Below are 13,478 nucleotides of genomic sequence, written 5' to 3'. Positions count from 1 at the left end.
TTCATTTTATGCTGGGCTCATACTAGTGTAGGTGGTCAAAGATGTAGGTTGTTCTGTCCTGGCGGAGGCAAAAAAAATAAAATAAAAAAAAAATAAAAAATGGACAAAACGGACCACTAAAAAGTGCACAAGAACAGAGCCCGATGGACAACAGGGCACTTTAAATATAATGGGGTCCTTTGGGTGTCTGTTCTTTTTAATGGAAACTGCCAAATGAAAAAGTAAGACTTGTAGGACTTAAAAACATCCCTGCTGCTGGACTAAAAAATTATATATAAAGTTGTCTGTCTGTCTGCGTTCTATAGTGCCCATACAACCCCTTTAAGTTTGCTTATGCATGTCAATTCTGCAATTTTGTAAAGGAAAAGTCTGAATAGTTCAAAAGCACAAGATGTGTTTTTAACCAAACGACTGCATAAAAAAAAAAAAAAAAAAAAAAGTGAAAATGCCCCAGCTACATTAAAGTCATTCTAAAACCGTATGAACATAATGCAGGCACAAAAGTGAGCATTTCACAAGGAATATACCTTTATTATAATAATCACAAAATCATAATATCTGTACAGGAATGTGTAAGTGAACACTTATAAATGCAACAATAATTTGCTTCATAAAGATAAGGTAAATATCATTTGACGGAACTGATTTTTCAAAGAAAATACTTCAAAATAAAACTTTCTTGCTTTCATCTGCACTTGATAAATGCAAAATAGTAAGACACATTAGTGTTCAATTCAGCAAAATATTGCAGAATATCATGCCACAGTCCATTGGAATGGGTCAGGACATGCAGCACTCTTATTAAAAAGCAATAGTATATAAAAAGAAGCCACATGTTAATAAAATATAGAGTGGTTTATCTTGATATTTTCTTTGATTTGAAACACAATTTTATTGTGGAATGCGGTGCATGTCAACGGATGATCAGATGTGGACTAGTCTTCATTCTAGGCTATGGCTTTGGCTTCAGGTAGAAATGCTTCCCAATACTTTATAAGCTAAAAGGGAAAAAGTGAAAAATCAGAGTTACAATAAATAAAATAAGTGATAATTATAGAGTCTACAAACAAATTACCAAATGTTTAGAACACTTTAGATAAACACTATAAATTGTACTTTTCAATTGCTTCATATAATTAAAACAGGCCAAGTAACCTAGAAAGATATTCTATTAGTGCACCCTAAAAAGTAAATAAGAACATGTATAGAGGCAATGATAACTGAAGCTGCTCATTTCAGCAGCTTTCGCTCCTTTAGCCAATAGGGAGAGGGGAGTCTCTATATAATGTACTGTATACTGTAATAAGGCATACAGAAAAGGATTGACCTATTGAGACAACTCCTTTAAAAGACCAAGATTACAATGGTTATTAAAGGGGAACTAAACTTTAAGGCAACTCAAACCCTTAAGACTGAGGCCCCACGTTGTGGAAACCCAGCTCTTTTTTAGTTGCAAACTTTGCTGTTTTTTTGAGCCAAAGCCAAGAATGGCTACTATATAGGAAGATCTTACACTTCTACCTTCTGCTCAGTCCACTCCTGGCTTTGGCTCAAAAAAAAAACAAAAACTGTGCCACGTGGGGCTTTAGCCTAAGGCCCCACGGGCCGGAACTGCTGAACTAAAGCACTGTGGGAACAATTGCGGCGTGAACGCACTGCAGTTCTTCCTGCAGCACTTTGAACAGAAAGTTCACAGAGTTTTCCTCCGCTGACTCTGTTACAATTATATCTATGGGAAAGTCGCCGGCGCTTCCTTAGATATAATGGACATGTGCTATTTTCAAAACTGCAACAGTTTTGGAAATCGCAGCATCTGCGCTGCGATTTTTTCCACAAAGTGGGCATGGGATTCACATGAATCCCATCCTTTTTACAAGTACTGTAAAATGCCGCGATTTTTCCCGCAGTGTTTCCGCTGCAGGCCAAAACGCGGCGTTTCCGGCCCGTTGGGCCCCAGCTTAAAGGTGTTTTCCCCATCTCAGGTTTCACCTGCCTTCCTGTCTACTCTCTCCTCCACTTCCTAGTTTTCAGCTGGGGCCAGCAGCTTACTCCTTGCTTCTTCTAAACTTCACAAGTATTCACAATTAAAAATAATGTATTAAGTAAAATATTTCAGTTCGCTTAAATTAACTTCTCCAAGAAATGGCAATATTCCTCTAATGCACTATATTCTCCAATGTTAAAGTGACTTGAGACCTACAACATTATGTGCATAAAATATTTACCTGTTGTTGTGTTTGTACTAGCGATTCTAAATACTTGATAATAACAGTTTTAAAGTCTTTCACCCGCTCTTTCTGAAGGGGAAGAGAAAGGGTTTATTGTAAATTCTCAATAAGATGTAACGCACAAGTAATACACTTATAATAGGACCTGAAATAAAGACTATACCTCAAATCTTCCTACTTCCTTGCGAATAGTTTTAGAGATTTGTTCAAAATCTCGTTCTCCTTGTTGAACTTTTTCTTCCAACTGAGAAAACAGTACAAAGCAAAATAATCTTTAAGATACAATAATGAAAGGGATCTCCAAAATACAACAATATGTTGTAGGAGATAATAAAACAGGAGAAACGCAGAAGGGAAAGCATCCAGCTACTGGGATTGGCACAGTGAAGCTCTACTTTCTTACATTGCTGGCAATTCATCAGATTGATCACATGGATGGCAGAATAATGGATTTTTGCTATAAACATTTAAAAAACCCCTTTCAACCTGTTAAAATGTAACTAGTTATTTCTTATATTTCTAAGCATGTTGTCTCCCATGGAAGTGGTTTATTACAGATAAAACAGAGCCAATAGTGCTTAACTTCTCAAGCGCTTAGTAAATAGAAATGCTACATTAAAAACACTATATTGATGTTCTATCCTATCCTTAGGACACGGCAACGAAAATCACATCAGATATCCGGCACAGTTGCCAATCGGCTGTGATGTCACGTTCATGGATCACATGGCCATGTGCGGTATATATACCCATTCAAGTCAATAGGGCCAAGTTCCTATCCAATGTAAAGCGCTGTGCTTAGAATGCAATGAAGAGGCTGCTTCTCAGAATGCCACAGTCTCTTTAAAGGGGTTGGCTAGTTTTGGTAAAAAAAAAAAAAAAGTTATGATTTGGATAATGAAAAGATGCATAATTTTCCAATACAACTTTAATTTCTCACAGATGGACACACAGGTGCACAGCTTGCAACAGTCACAGTAATCCGACATCTATGTGGTAACAAGCCATGTACCGGTGTATCCATCACATGACCATCGATGGATCTTTGTTCAATGGAAGCAAGCAGAATAAATTACATTGCAAGCGTAAATCTAAAAAAAACCATGAGAAATTGTTATAGGAAGTATATTGGAAAAAACTGTAGAACTTTTTATTATACAATCATATGCTGAAACTGGACAACCCCTGTAAATAGCTATCTGGAGGAGTGCAGAATAAGTTGTCAATGATCTAGTCTTGGAAAACCTCTTTAGGCTGAGGCCCCATTGTGCAGAAACGCAGCTTCTTTTGTTGCAGATTTTGCTGCAATTTTATGAGCTAAAGCCATGAATGCCTACAGAGGGAATGGGAAATACTGTATATAGGAAGTTCTTTCACTTCTACCTTCACTCAATCTAACCCTGACTTTGGCTCAAAAATTAAAAAAAATAAAAAAATTTAAAAAATCAACAAAATCTACAAAAAAAAACAAACTGCATTTCTGCAACATATAAAGAAATGCTTCGAAAAAGTGCTGCAAGATAAAACTGCAGCATAAATGCAATCACAAAAACACCTGCTTTTTAACAGAGTTTGCATTTTTGCTTCCCCCCATATAAGTCTATGGGGAAAATGTAGCTCTTTTGGGGTTTCTGTCCCTGAACCCACTTAAAGGAAAAACCACTTAAAGGAAACCCAGCAGACCTCATTATAGTCTATGGGGTCCATGGGTGACCGCTTCTTAAGTGGATTAGGTTTCTGTTCTTCAGGTTCCCAAGCAGACCCAAAGAATAGAAACCCAGGCATAGGTGTAAACCTAGTGTAAGCCGCTTCTTGCAGATACTGTAGCATCACTACAGCACTTCCTTGATTCCTCATTCAATGATGTCACAGTTTAGCAGTTCATTTGCTTTAAATAAATCATTGATACTGGATCTGAAGGATTTCCCAAAATTATTACATATGTGGATTCATGAGAACCAGCTTTTCTTTTTTGGCCAGAAGTACAGTATACTTTAAAGGGGCTCCATCATTGGGAAAAGTCATTTTTAGCTAAGCACATCCTGTAGAAAGGCTATTCCACACGAACCTTTTGTATGTAAATTGCCTCAGTAGTTTTTGAATAAGTCCGTTCTCATTCATATGCTAATTAGCCTTCTCCGTGCACCAGAAGTGTCTGATCACCATCTGCTATTCTCTATGTGTATGTACAGCAGAGTAGAGTCATCAGCACAGCAGCCTCTCTGCTCTCACACACAGAGAATAGCAGAGGAGAGCTCACAGAAACTTCCGGGTGCACGCTGGAGGCTAATTAGCATATGAATAAAAAACAGACAAAAACTACTGAGGCAATTTACATACTAAAGATAAGTGTGGAATAGCCTTTCTACAGGATGCGCAAGTATATGCTTAGCTAAAAATGACTTTTCCCAATGAGAGCCCCTTTAATATAGGCATCTTTATTTGTCTTTAGACATAGAAGAACAAACATGCATATATGCACACACACATGACCTATATACATACACTACACATTTAACAAATATGTAGACATGTATAACATCCAATATTAAGCTGTTCTGGTTATGCACATTACTTTATTCAATATAGCTAGGACCATTACATTTTCTTTGATGTGAAACAATGGTCTGGAAGCAAAAGGGTCAACCACCACCTAATATTACTGACTGTCCCTAGAATAGATCATTAGTGTGAGACTGGTGCATGGGCTGGGCGTGAGACCCCCACCAATCAGCAGTTCCGAAAGCAGTGGCTCTGTACCCTGGCCCAGTCAAACTATTGCAGCTTAGCTGGGTCCAAGGGTGGCTCATTGACTTGGGGTCTTTAAGGATCACCAATTCATAAAGAAGGCATTTAACTTTTTAGAAGGGAAACTTCACCTTTTAACCTACTATTATATTGATGGTGGGCTGCTCAACAATCTTATACTACCTTTACTGTATATACAACTACAGTTATAAATTCTATATATTTTGGAGCTTCTTTTATTTTAGAATGGGCCAATGAGTTTACATAAATAATTTTACATATATTATGTATACACACACAGTTGTCTGGATACAAGAAGAACCAGCAGCACCTCCTTTTCATGCAAGACTATCATGCATTTGAAAGGACTATCCAAAAAATAGGTTTATGAAATAGAATTGTTAACCCTTCAAAGAGAATGCATTTTTGAGTTATTTATTACATAAACACTCTATAATACAGAAAGGTGACCATCCCATTCCAGAGTCACGTTATTTAAAGAGAAGCTGCTACCATTCCTGACATGTCCGTTTATGTAGGTAACCGAATTCCACATAGGACAACAACTCTGGAGAATTTTTCTGCTTTATGTTGTGCCATTCCTGTTATTCCTCCTTGAAATTTATAAATAATTTTAAAAGGTGAGTGTTATCGTATATACTCGAGTATAAGCCAAATTTTGACCAGTCGCGACATCAATGTATAGAATCTCCCATAAAATAGTGGAGAAAAAAGAAAAAAAAAAAAAAAGCTTTAAAAAAATTAAAAAAAAGTTCACTCCTTTCCCTAAAATACATACAAAAGTAGATAATTATTGTGAAACACAAACACATTAGGTATCCCTGTGTCTGAAAGTGCCCGCTCTGCTGAATATAGGGTATCTGCAGTGCTCCTCTTCTGTCAGGAAGGGGTTAATAGGAGCACTGCAGATACCCTATATTCAGCTAGGCTGAATTCCAAGTGGGGAAAAAAAAACCCCCAGTCCTCAAAGCTCAGGGAAGGGGCAGACAGACAACCAAAACACCCCCTCCCCTTCCCCAGCATCTACTGCACCCAAAATCTCCGACCATTTTAATTTTTGAAATTTTCCAGTAGCTGCTGCATTTCCCCCCCTCGGCTTATACTCGAGTCAATAAGTTTTCCCAATTTTTTTTGTGGTAAAATTAGGGGGGGGGGGGGGGGTCGGCTTATACTCGAGTATATACAGTATACATATATCTATTTTTTTTTTCAGATTGTGTCCCGATAAGGTGATAAGAGACTTTTGGGGACATCTGATCACTTTTTTTTTTAAATTTTCCAGTAGCTGCTGCATTTCCCCCTCTAGGCTTATACTCGAGTCAATAAGTTTTCCCAGGTTTTTGTGGTAAAGTTAGGGGCCTTGGCTTATATTCGGGTCGGCTTATACTCGAGTATATACGGTACTTGTTGGAAGTAGAAGGGGGGGGGGAAGGTTGTCTGTCTGCACCGAGAAAGTTCTGATTGGACAACGTCAATGTAGCGACACACCAGTTTGAATAAATTTGCTAATTTTGTCTTATTCCCTTTGTCAAACTTTTTTTTTTTTTTTTTGAGGAATAACCGAGGAAAAAACAACATATTTATAAAGATGCTCCAGAATTTTATGGGGAATACAAGTGTTTACTAAAACAAACACTGTCAAGACAGCAGACATCTGCACAAAGAAAACACATCTGCAGGTAAACCAATGTAACAGGATACATCACACATCATGGAAGTAAATTGTTGTTCACAGCCATGCCTGGCACCGTCTAGAAATACAATACTTCATTACCGCTGTCACATCATAATATAGACACAGAACAGATGACGTGTACACAATCACAACACATCTGAATATAATGGAGAAGTATACAGAAGGACCAGCACACAAGACAGACATTTTATAGTCTACTAGAGAATAGAGAATGATGAGTTATATCCTACCTCTTCAATCTCCTTTATGAGGCATGGGGAAGAAATCATCAGAAATTCATTGTTTTAAGCCTTTTGCTTTTAATATAATCAAAAATACCATATGCATCATGACCATACATCACGACTTCATCCATATATATATATACGCGCACATACATACATACATACATACGATAGTGTATAAGACACTCTCAACATGTTTTATCTAGTAATATTAAAATGACAATTTTATTTATTCCTAATGAACACAAGGGTATTTAGCATGACGTCGCGGAGAGTTCAGCAATCTGGGGTCGGTGCTGCTGGCTGCTCTTGCACATTCTGTAACTGCATAAACCTTTTGTGAATTTCAGAATGGAGAAGGAAAAAAAAAAACAAACAAACAAAAAAACACGTAGTCAGTGCTTTAGGGAAGAAATACAAACCTCTCTGATTTCATCTTTAGCTTGCTGAAGTTTGTCAGGTTTGTTAGCGATCTGGAGCTTGGCCTCTGCCTCACGTTTCTTCTGCAGGTTAACCTGAGTATCCTGCCATTTTTGCCAGCATTTCATTCGCTGATCAAATACACCCTAGGAATAAAAAAAAAAAATTAATAATGAGATTCTATTTCCACTAATCCAAAGACACTTCGAAAATATGTTTAAAATACAGATATAACAAGGTCAAATAGTTATGCTGCAGATTTTTACAGCAGATTTCCCCTTTTCAATATGTAGCACGAATTTGGCAGCAAATTAGCTATAAACTCCTTGAGAAATTCTCATCTAGAAATTTCCTGGGGAAAATGTGTACATATATACCTTAAAGTAAATCTTGTATGCACTAAACTGGAGGATCTTTAACATGGGTTGTGAATCACCCAAATAAACATTCTCAATTATTACCCAGAGTAAAGATGTTCAGAGGTTCAACAAAAGAAAACAGGACCGCACAATCCCTCATGTAAACTGTGGATGTGTTACCGACAGTCACCAATACTGTATGGGGGAAAGGAATCCCTACTAATAGCTGCAACCTGTAAAAGGGCTGGATACCCTTATAGAGAACGGAAAGCTTTCACCTTGGGCTGCCAAGGTATTGTAGTTGTGAAGACTTCACTGGCTTGGTCAATGCCCTGATCTCAGCTCCATCAAAGATGAATTGGACAATTTATTAAAGGGTTAATCCCATCTCATGGACTTACAGAATTGGGGTAGAGCAGCACTGCTCCGCTGTTCCAGTAACTTCCATAGAGGAGAATGGAAACTACAAAAACAGTGTAGCACAAATGAGTTACACAGTTTCCGTACCGCCACTAAAACAGTATAGCCAAATATCCTGTTTCCATAGCTTTCTTTCTTTCCTCTATGGGGCTACAGGACCACTGTGGGTGCAGCATTGGTTGGAGCTTATTCCATCTAGATTTGCAGAGATGGGAATAACCCTTTAAAAAAAAGTCTGGTCTTATACAGCAGCTCAATGTCACTGATGGACTATAAGCTGCAAGGGAGCGTTCACACTACCGTCGGTGTCCGACAGCTAGTGTTGGCTGCTAATGTCCGTTCAAAATCTTGTGCGGACCTTAGCTGTGTCCGTGACATTTTGCATTGATTTAAATGGACATCGGGTGCGTTCTTTTACGGTCCGTGAGTGTCCTTAACTGTCCGTTACCAAATATGTCCGACTTTTCAAGCGGACAGCAAAAACCTACATGTCGGGTTTTGCTGTCCGCTTGAAAAGTCGGACATCTTTGGGAACGGACACTTAAGGACAGACACGTACAGTAAAAGAACGCACCCGATGTCCATTTAAATTAATGCAAAATGTCATGGACACAGCTAAGGTCCGCGCAAGATTTTGAACGGACATAAGAAGCGGACACTAGCTGTCGGACAGCGACAGTAGTGTAAACGCTCCCTTAGGCTGGTGGCAGGTGGAGTGTTCAGATGTTTCAGTGATTTAGTCAATGATTTATTAAAAGCCCCACACACTATTTGGCAGATTTATAAAAACTTTTTAAAAAATAAAAAGGCCTGTGTTGCCCAGAGCAACCAATCACAGCTTTCAAGTCTTACAGTGTTCTTGAAAATTGAAAGCTGTATTATGGGCAACTAAGTGGTTTTTCTTTAAGACAGTTTTCATCAAAATCTGCCCCGTTGTGGGGTGTTTGGCGTTTTTCAAATTTCAATGCATTCCTTTCTCTGAAAGGTTTTTTTTTTTAGGCGTTTTCATATGCAATACTTTATAGGATGGGAAATTCCCCAAAATATGCAAATGACAGATTAAAAAAAACAAACACACAACGCTAGAGGGGAAAGCCTATGTGCAAGCAGCCTAATAGCTCAATAGACTCCAGGTATCAGTATTTGGAAAGCCTTTCCTTAGCAATAAAGCCTGTAGCAATATAACAGCCAAGGAGAGAGAGTCTGGTAAAGTAGGGAATATTAATGTCGTGATTTATGGATCTGCTATTCCAGTGCGCACATACTTTTGGTCATATGACATATATAGCCACAATACAGCATATACAATACATTCACAAGTAATGGTACCGTGCACCTACTTTCACAGCAGCAATGAGTCGAATGTAGTCACTGAGAAGCTCTGAAAACACATAGAAATCTGCAAAGGCCTGTTCCTGATGTAACTGGTCTATCTTTTCTTCTACTTCTGCCAGCTGTGATAGAGCCCGGGACAGCGCAGTGTGGTCCTCAGAATTGCCCAGCATAGCAGCACTCTTTGCAAATGCAGCTGTGTTGGCCGACAGCTCTACAAATAGAGGACAAGTAACATTTCAGGCATTTCCTCCACATTACAAATACTCTTCACACAAATATTAAAAAGAAGCAGTCATTGTGGAGCAGTGTGTGTATAACTTGGTGAACTGAAAAAACTCAAACAAAATTCTGAATGCTAGTACATATCAAACTGTAGACACACTTAGGTCCTTGCTCATACCCAACGGTGTAGGTGACCAAGCTCAAGGATTTCAGTGGGAATGGCAAACCATCTAAGCCGGTGTATGTGAGAGGCTTCATCTTTACAACAGATGTCAGGGGTAACAAGGGCCAGCCATGTTCTATTTCAACAAGCCCAATCCTCTGTTATCAAGGTAGATAAGTTGCCACTTTCAGTGTCTGGCAGCAGTTTACGCTCCTCCCCCTGTGGAGTCAAGGATGCCGGTGTATGTATAGGCTGGGAGGAATAGCCTTTGTTCGAAAGGCTGACAGTTCTCTATAATATAGGGGAACCCCAACACCTTATAGACAACTGAACTCAAAGGGAGAACATTGATTGGGGTGGCTGAGGCAGATGTTTAACCCCTCAGACGCCATAGTCTATGAAAACGCCAGTATCTGAGTGAGACGCATTTCCCAACCCTTAGTCGCCCCCCCCCCATCCCAATGACAGGATGCAGATTGGTTGTCACAGCAACAGAGTGTGATAAGGCTTCCAAGACCTGCCATTGTAATATTGCTATTAATTCCTACTTCTAGAAGATGTTGCAAGTATAAAGGATTACAGGGTACTGTAAAAGTCAGTGACTTCCAGCTGGGGGTGCCACAACACTTTGGTGGAAAGATGCTTTGAAGTCTTCTTTCAAGTCTATCTACATCCTTAGGCCCAGATAACTTGAATAAAGAGAGTGAAGCAGGAACTGCTCCACCATTCAGGCAGCCATTAGTGATGTGTGGAGCTTAAAAAAAGTGGAGGAGAGCTGCAGAGATCATCATGGAAACAGGGCTGAGTAAGTAATAGTGTGTTATTTATACGGGAAAACTACTGTTTGGGGCCAATGGGGAGCAGTTTAAACTTTCTGGGGGTCAATTGGGTGCATGGTGCTGGCAATTTGCACATTTGGTGAGTTTTTCTATTTTTTCTAATGCAGTTTTCATTTTGCCAATGAATATATATTTAACAATATTTCAGTTGCATATTCAAGAACTGCTTTAAAAAAAAAAAAAAAAAAAAAAAAGCATCAAAACTGCCATTGAGAGATTTTTTTTTTTTTTTTTTTTTTACACCAGGGGTGCCTAGAGTCTGAGAAGGTTGGGAATCACTGATATATGTGGTCGATTAAAATGTATAATGTATAATGTAATATGAAATAGTAAAAAAAAAATACATAAAAGCCAAGACACACACCCTGACTCCACAAAGAAAAAAAAAAAAAAAAAAAATTTGCAATGCAACAAACCTTTACGGTGGCAGACCAAGGCTTCAACATTGCCGTGCAGTTTCCTAAGTTGTTGATCTAGATTCTCAAATTGCTGCTGTTTTTCTTCAAACCACTGACGGAAAGAAAAATGAAAAAAAAAACAAAAAAAACCCAATTTATCAAGGTACAAAAACTACGTTATATTAGATTTACTAGTGGTTGACAAGCTACATACAACTGTGTTCCTCGCCAGACCAAAGAGAATAGAGTCAATAGGTAAATTATCCTACATTGTGTGTCTATGAGCCTAAACTGCGATTGTTTAACCTCCAATGGCCATCATTATACAACTCAAAAAAAATCAGCTCTTACGGCATCCGATTCATTCATCTTGATTGTCATTTTGTTGACAGCGTCTGCAGCCTTGTTTACCATCCTCAATAATCCCGCTCCACTCAACGCCTGGGTGCTAACCGCTCTCGGCAGCTGCAATTGAATGACAAATAAGGGCAAACAAACCGGTTAAAGGTTACAGCCTAGAAGAGTATCAAAGCACAAATAAAAAGGATGTTACATTTTCTCCACTATATTACATTTCAATACAAAGTAAACTCATTTTTTCTGATTTACTGCCTTTCCCATCCCAGTGGAAAACAAGAAAAAAGCTGAATTTCATTTACCCCTTTTACATATAGATGAACAAATGTGGTGTTTGCCAAAAGGTCAATAGAAAGAGGGTCCCAAAAGCTTAAAACAGCTAATTCAGGTAGCCAGCGTATGTCTTCCATCACTTTGTGTTAAAAGGGGGAAAAAAAACCCGAAAACGCTACCAATTATAGAAAAGGCAGAAATCTGCTCCAGAGCTCTGACAAAATTGAAATGTAAAATAATTATAGAATCAATACGGCAGACTCAGATGTAGACTGGAGATAAGAAAAAAAAAAGGCAAAAAGCCATTTCGTTGTAAAACACTTTCACTATAGTCAGTGATGCTATGTACTGTCCCAGAGTAATGGAGTCGCCTACAAAGAATGTCATGGATAAGCCATGAGTTCTTCAATAGCTTTTCATGATTTTTACATTTAGTGGATGCTACTACGGCTTACGTGAAGAATACCACAATTAAACCCCCTACAGTTTTGAATGCGCAGGACTCGGGCTTGAGCAAAGTACATAATAGTTTACTCCAGTAGAACATATTCAGGGACACCAACTTTAAACAGCTCTAAGACTATATGAATGGGTAGGGTGCTATCCGGGTATTACCTATATAGCACAATGAACCATTCATTTCTATGGGCCCATACACAATCCTGTGTGCGGGCCGACAGTCTGGGCAAACATGGAATGGGTCCTATTCCTATCCGACTTTGAGGCCCTGCTTGAATAAAAGGACGTGTCCCATGTGCGCAATCTATGTGGTTCATTCATATCGGCTGGTTAGCATATGGTCGTGTGCAACCGGTTTAACTGAGTCATGGGGGCTAGAACCAACAATACGTAAATATAAGTCCTCAAGAAGAGGCTTTAAACCTTTGCATGGTGTTTTGCACCAGAGCTCTAAAGGCACTGGCTCTTTGCCATTTTATACAGCAGGGCCAGAACTGGCGACTTTAATCATGGGCAACTAACACCGTAAATGCTGTGGTGAAATGCGACCATTGCATCCAGGGAGATCGCTGGAGCCATTCCATTGCTGTGTCTCCCAGGCCTGCCAATGATTTATGACTTCAGATCTGCCTCTGGCAGGGCTCACTAGTAATACAAGGGTTTTACCATAGACTGCAATACTGTAAGTATTGCAGTCTATGGTATATATAATCTAATGATTGCCAGCTAAAAATCCCCTATGGAGACTAACAAAAAAAAAATAAAAAATAAAAAAAAAAAGTTTTCAAATATGAAAAAAACCACATTAAAATATAAAGATTCAAATCACCCCACTTTTCTTAGATCACACACAAAAGTAAAACTAAAAACAAATAAATTGGGTATCCCCACATCTGGAATTACCCTCACTATTAAACTATAAAAACTGCAACACGAAAGCATATCAAAATGGCAGAATCTGAAATTCCTTTTGACAGACAAAAAAAAGTAAAATAAAAAAATTCAACGAAAAGGGACCAAAACATCAAATTCTACAAAATGATACCACTAATAACTACATCTCGTCTTTCAAAAAACAAACGAAAAAACAAAACAAAACACAATTCTGTTTGTTTAATAGTTCAGAAGAGTTACTGCTATCACAATATGAGGATGCAACAAAATTTTATATATTTTTTTTTTTTAAGGTTACTAAATTTAATGTTATTTAAGAAAAAAAAAATATATATATATATTTTTTTTTTTGGTACTGCTGTGGTGGCAGTGACCCACGGAACACCATGTATGCAATGTGTTATTTTCAGTGGACAGTGCAC

General features: G+C 38.4%; 1 protein-coding gene across 1 annotated transcript in view; it reads right to left on the bottom strand.

Moving 5' to 3' along the window:
• Nucleotides 1-541: 541 nt before the first annotated feature.
• SNX2 (sorting nexin 2) overlaps nucleotides 542-13,478 on the bottom strand; it is a 36,008-nt gene continuing 23,071 nt past the window's right edge. Inside the window, exons 9-15 of the mRNA XM_075272270.1 lie at nucleotides 11,425-11,538; nucleotides 11,092-11,185; nucleotides 9,457-9,662; nucleotides 7,340-7,483; nucleotides 2,392-2,472; nucleotides 2,226-2,297; nucleotides 542-998 (exon numbers count right to left, since the gene is read on the bottom strand). Of these exons, the coding sequence (XP_075128371.1) occupies nucleotides 948-998; nucleotides 2,226-2,297; nucleotides 2,392-2,472; nucleotides 7,340-7,483; nucleotides 9,457-9,662; nucleotides 11,092-11,185; nucleotides 11,425-11,538 (762 nt within the window). The 3' untranslated portion in view covers nucleotides 542-947. The remainder of the gene's footprint in view (nucleotides 999-2,225; nucleotides 2,298-2,391; nucleotides 2,473-7,339; nucleotides 7,484-9,456; nucleotides 9,663-11,091; nucleotides 11,186-11,424; nucleotides 11,539-13,478) is intronic.

The sequence above is a fragment of the Leptodactylus fuscus genome, chromosome 1 (genome assembly GCF_031893055.1).
Source record: "Leptodactylus fuscus isolate aLepFus1 chromosome 1, aLepFus1.hap2, whole genome shotgun sequence".
In the NCBI taxonomy this organism is placed as follows: domain Eukaryota; kingdom Metazoa; phylum Chordata; class Amphibia; order Anura; family Leptodactylidae; genus Leptodactylus; species Leptodactylus fuscus.
This window is presented reverse-complemented; position numbering and strand designations above follow the sequence as displayed.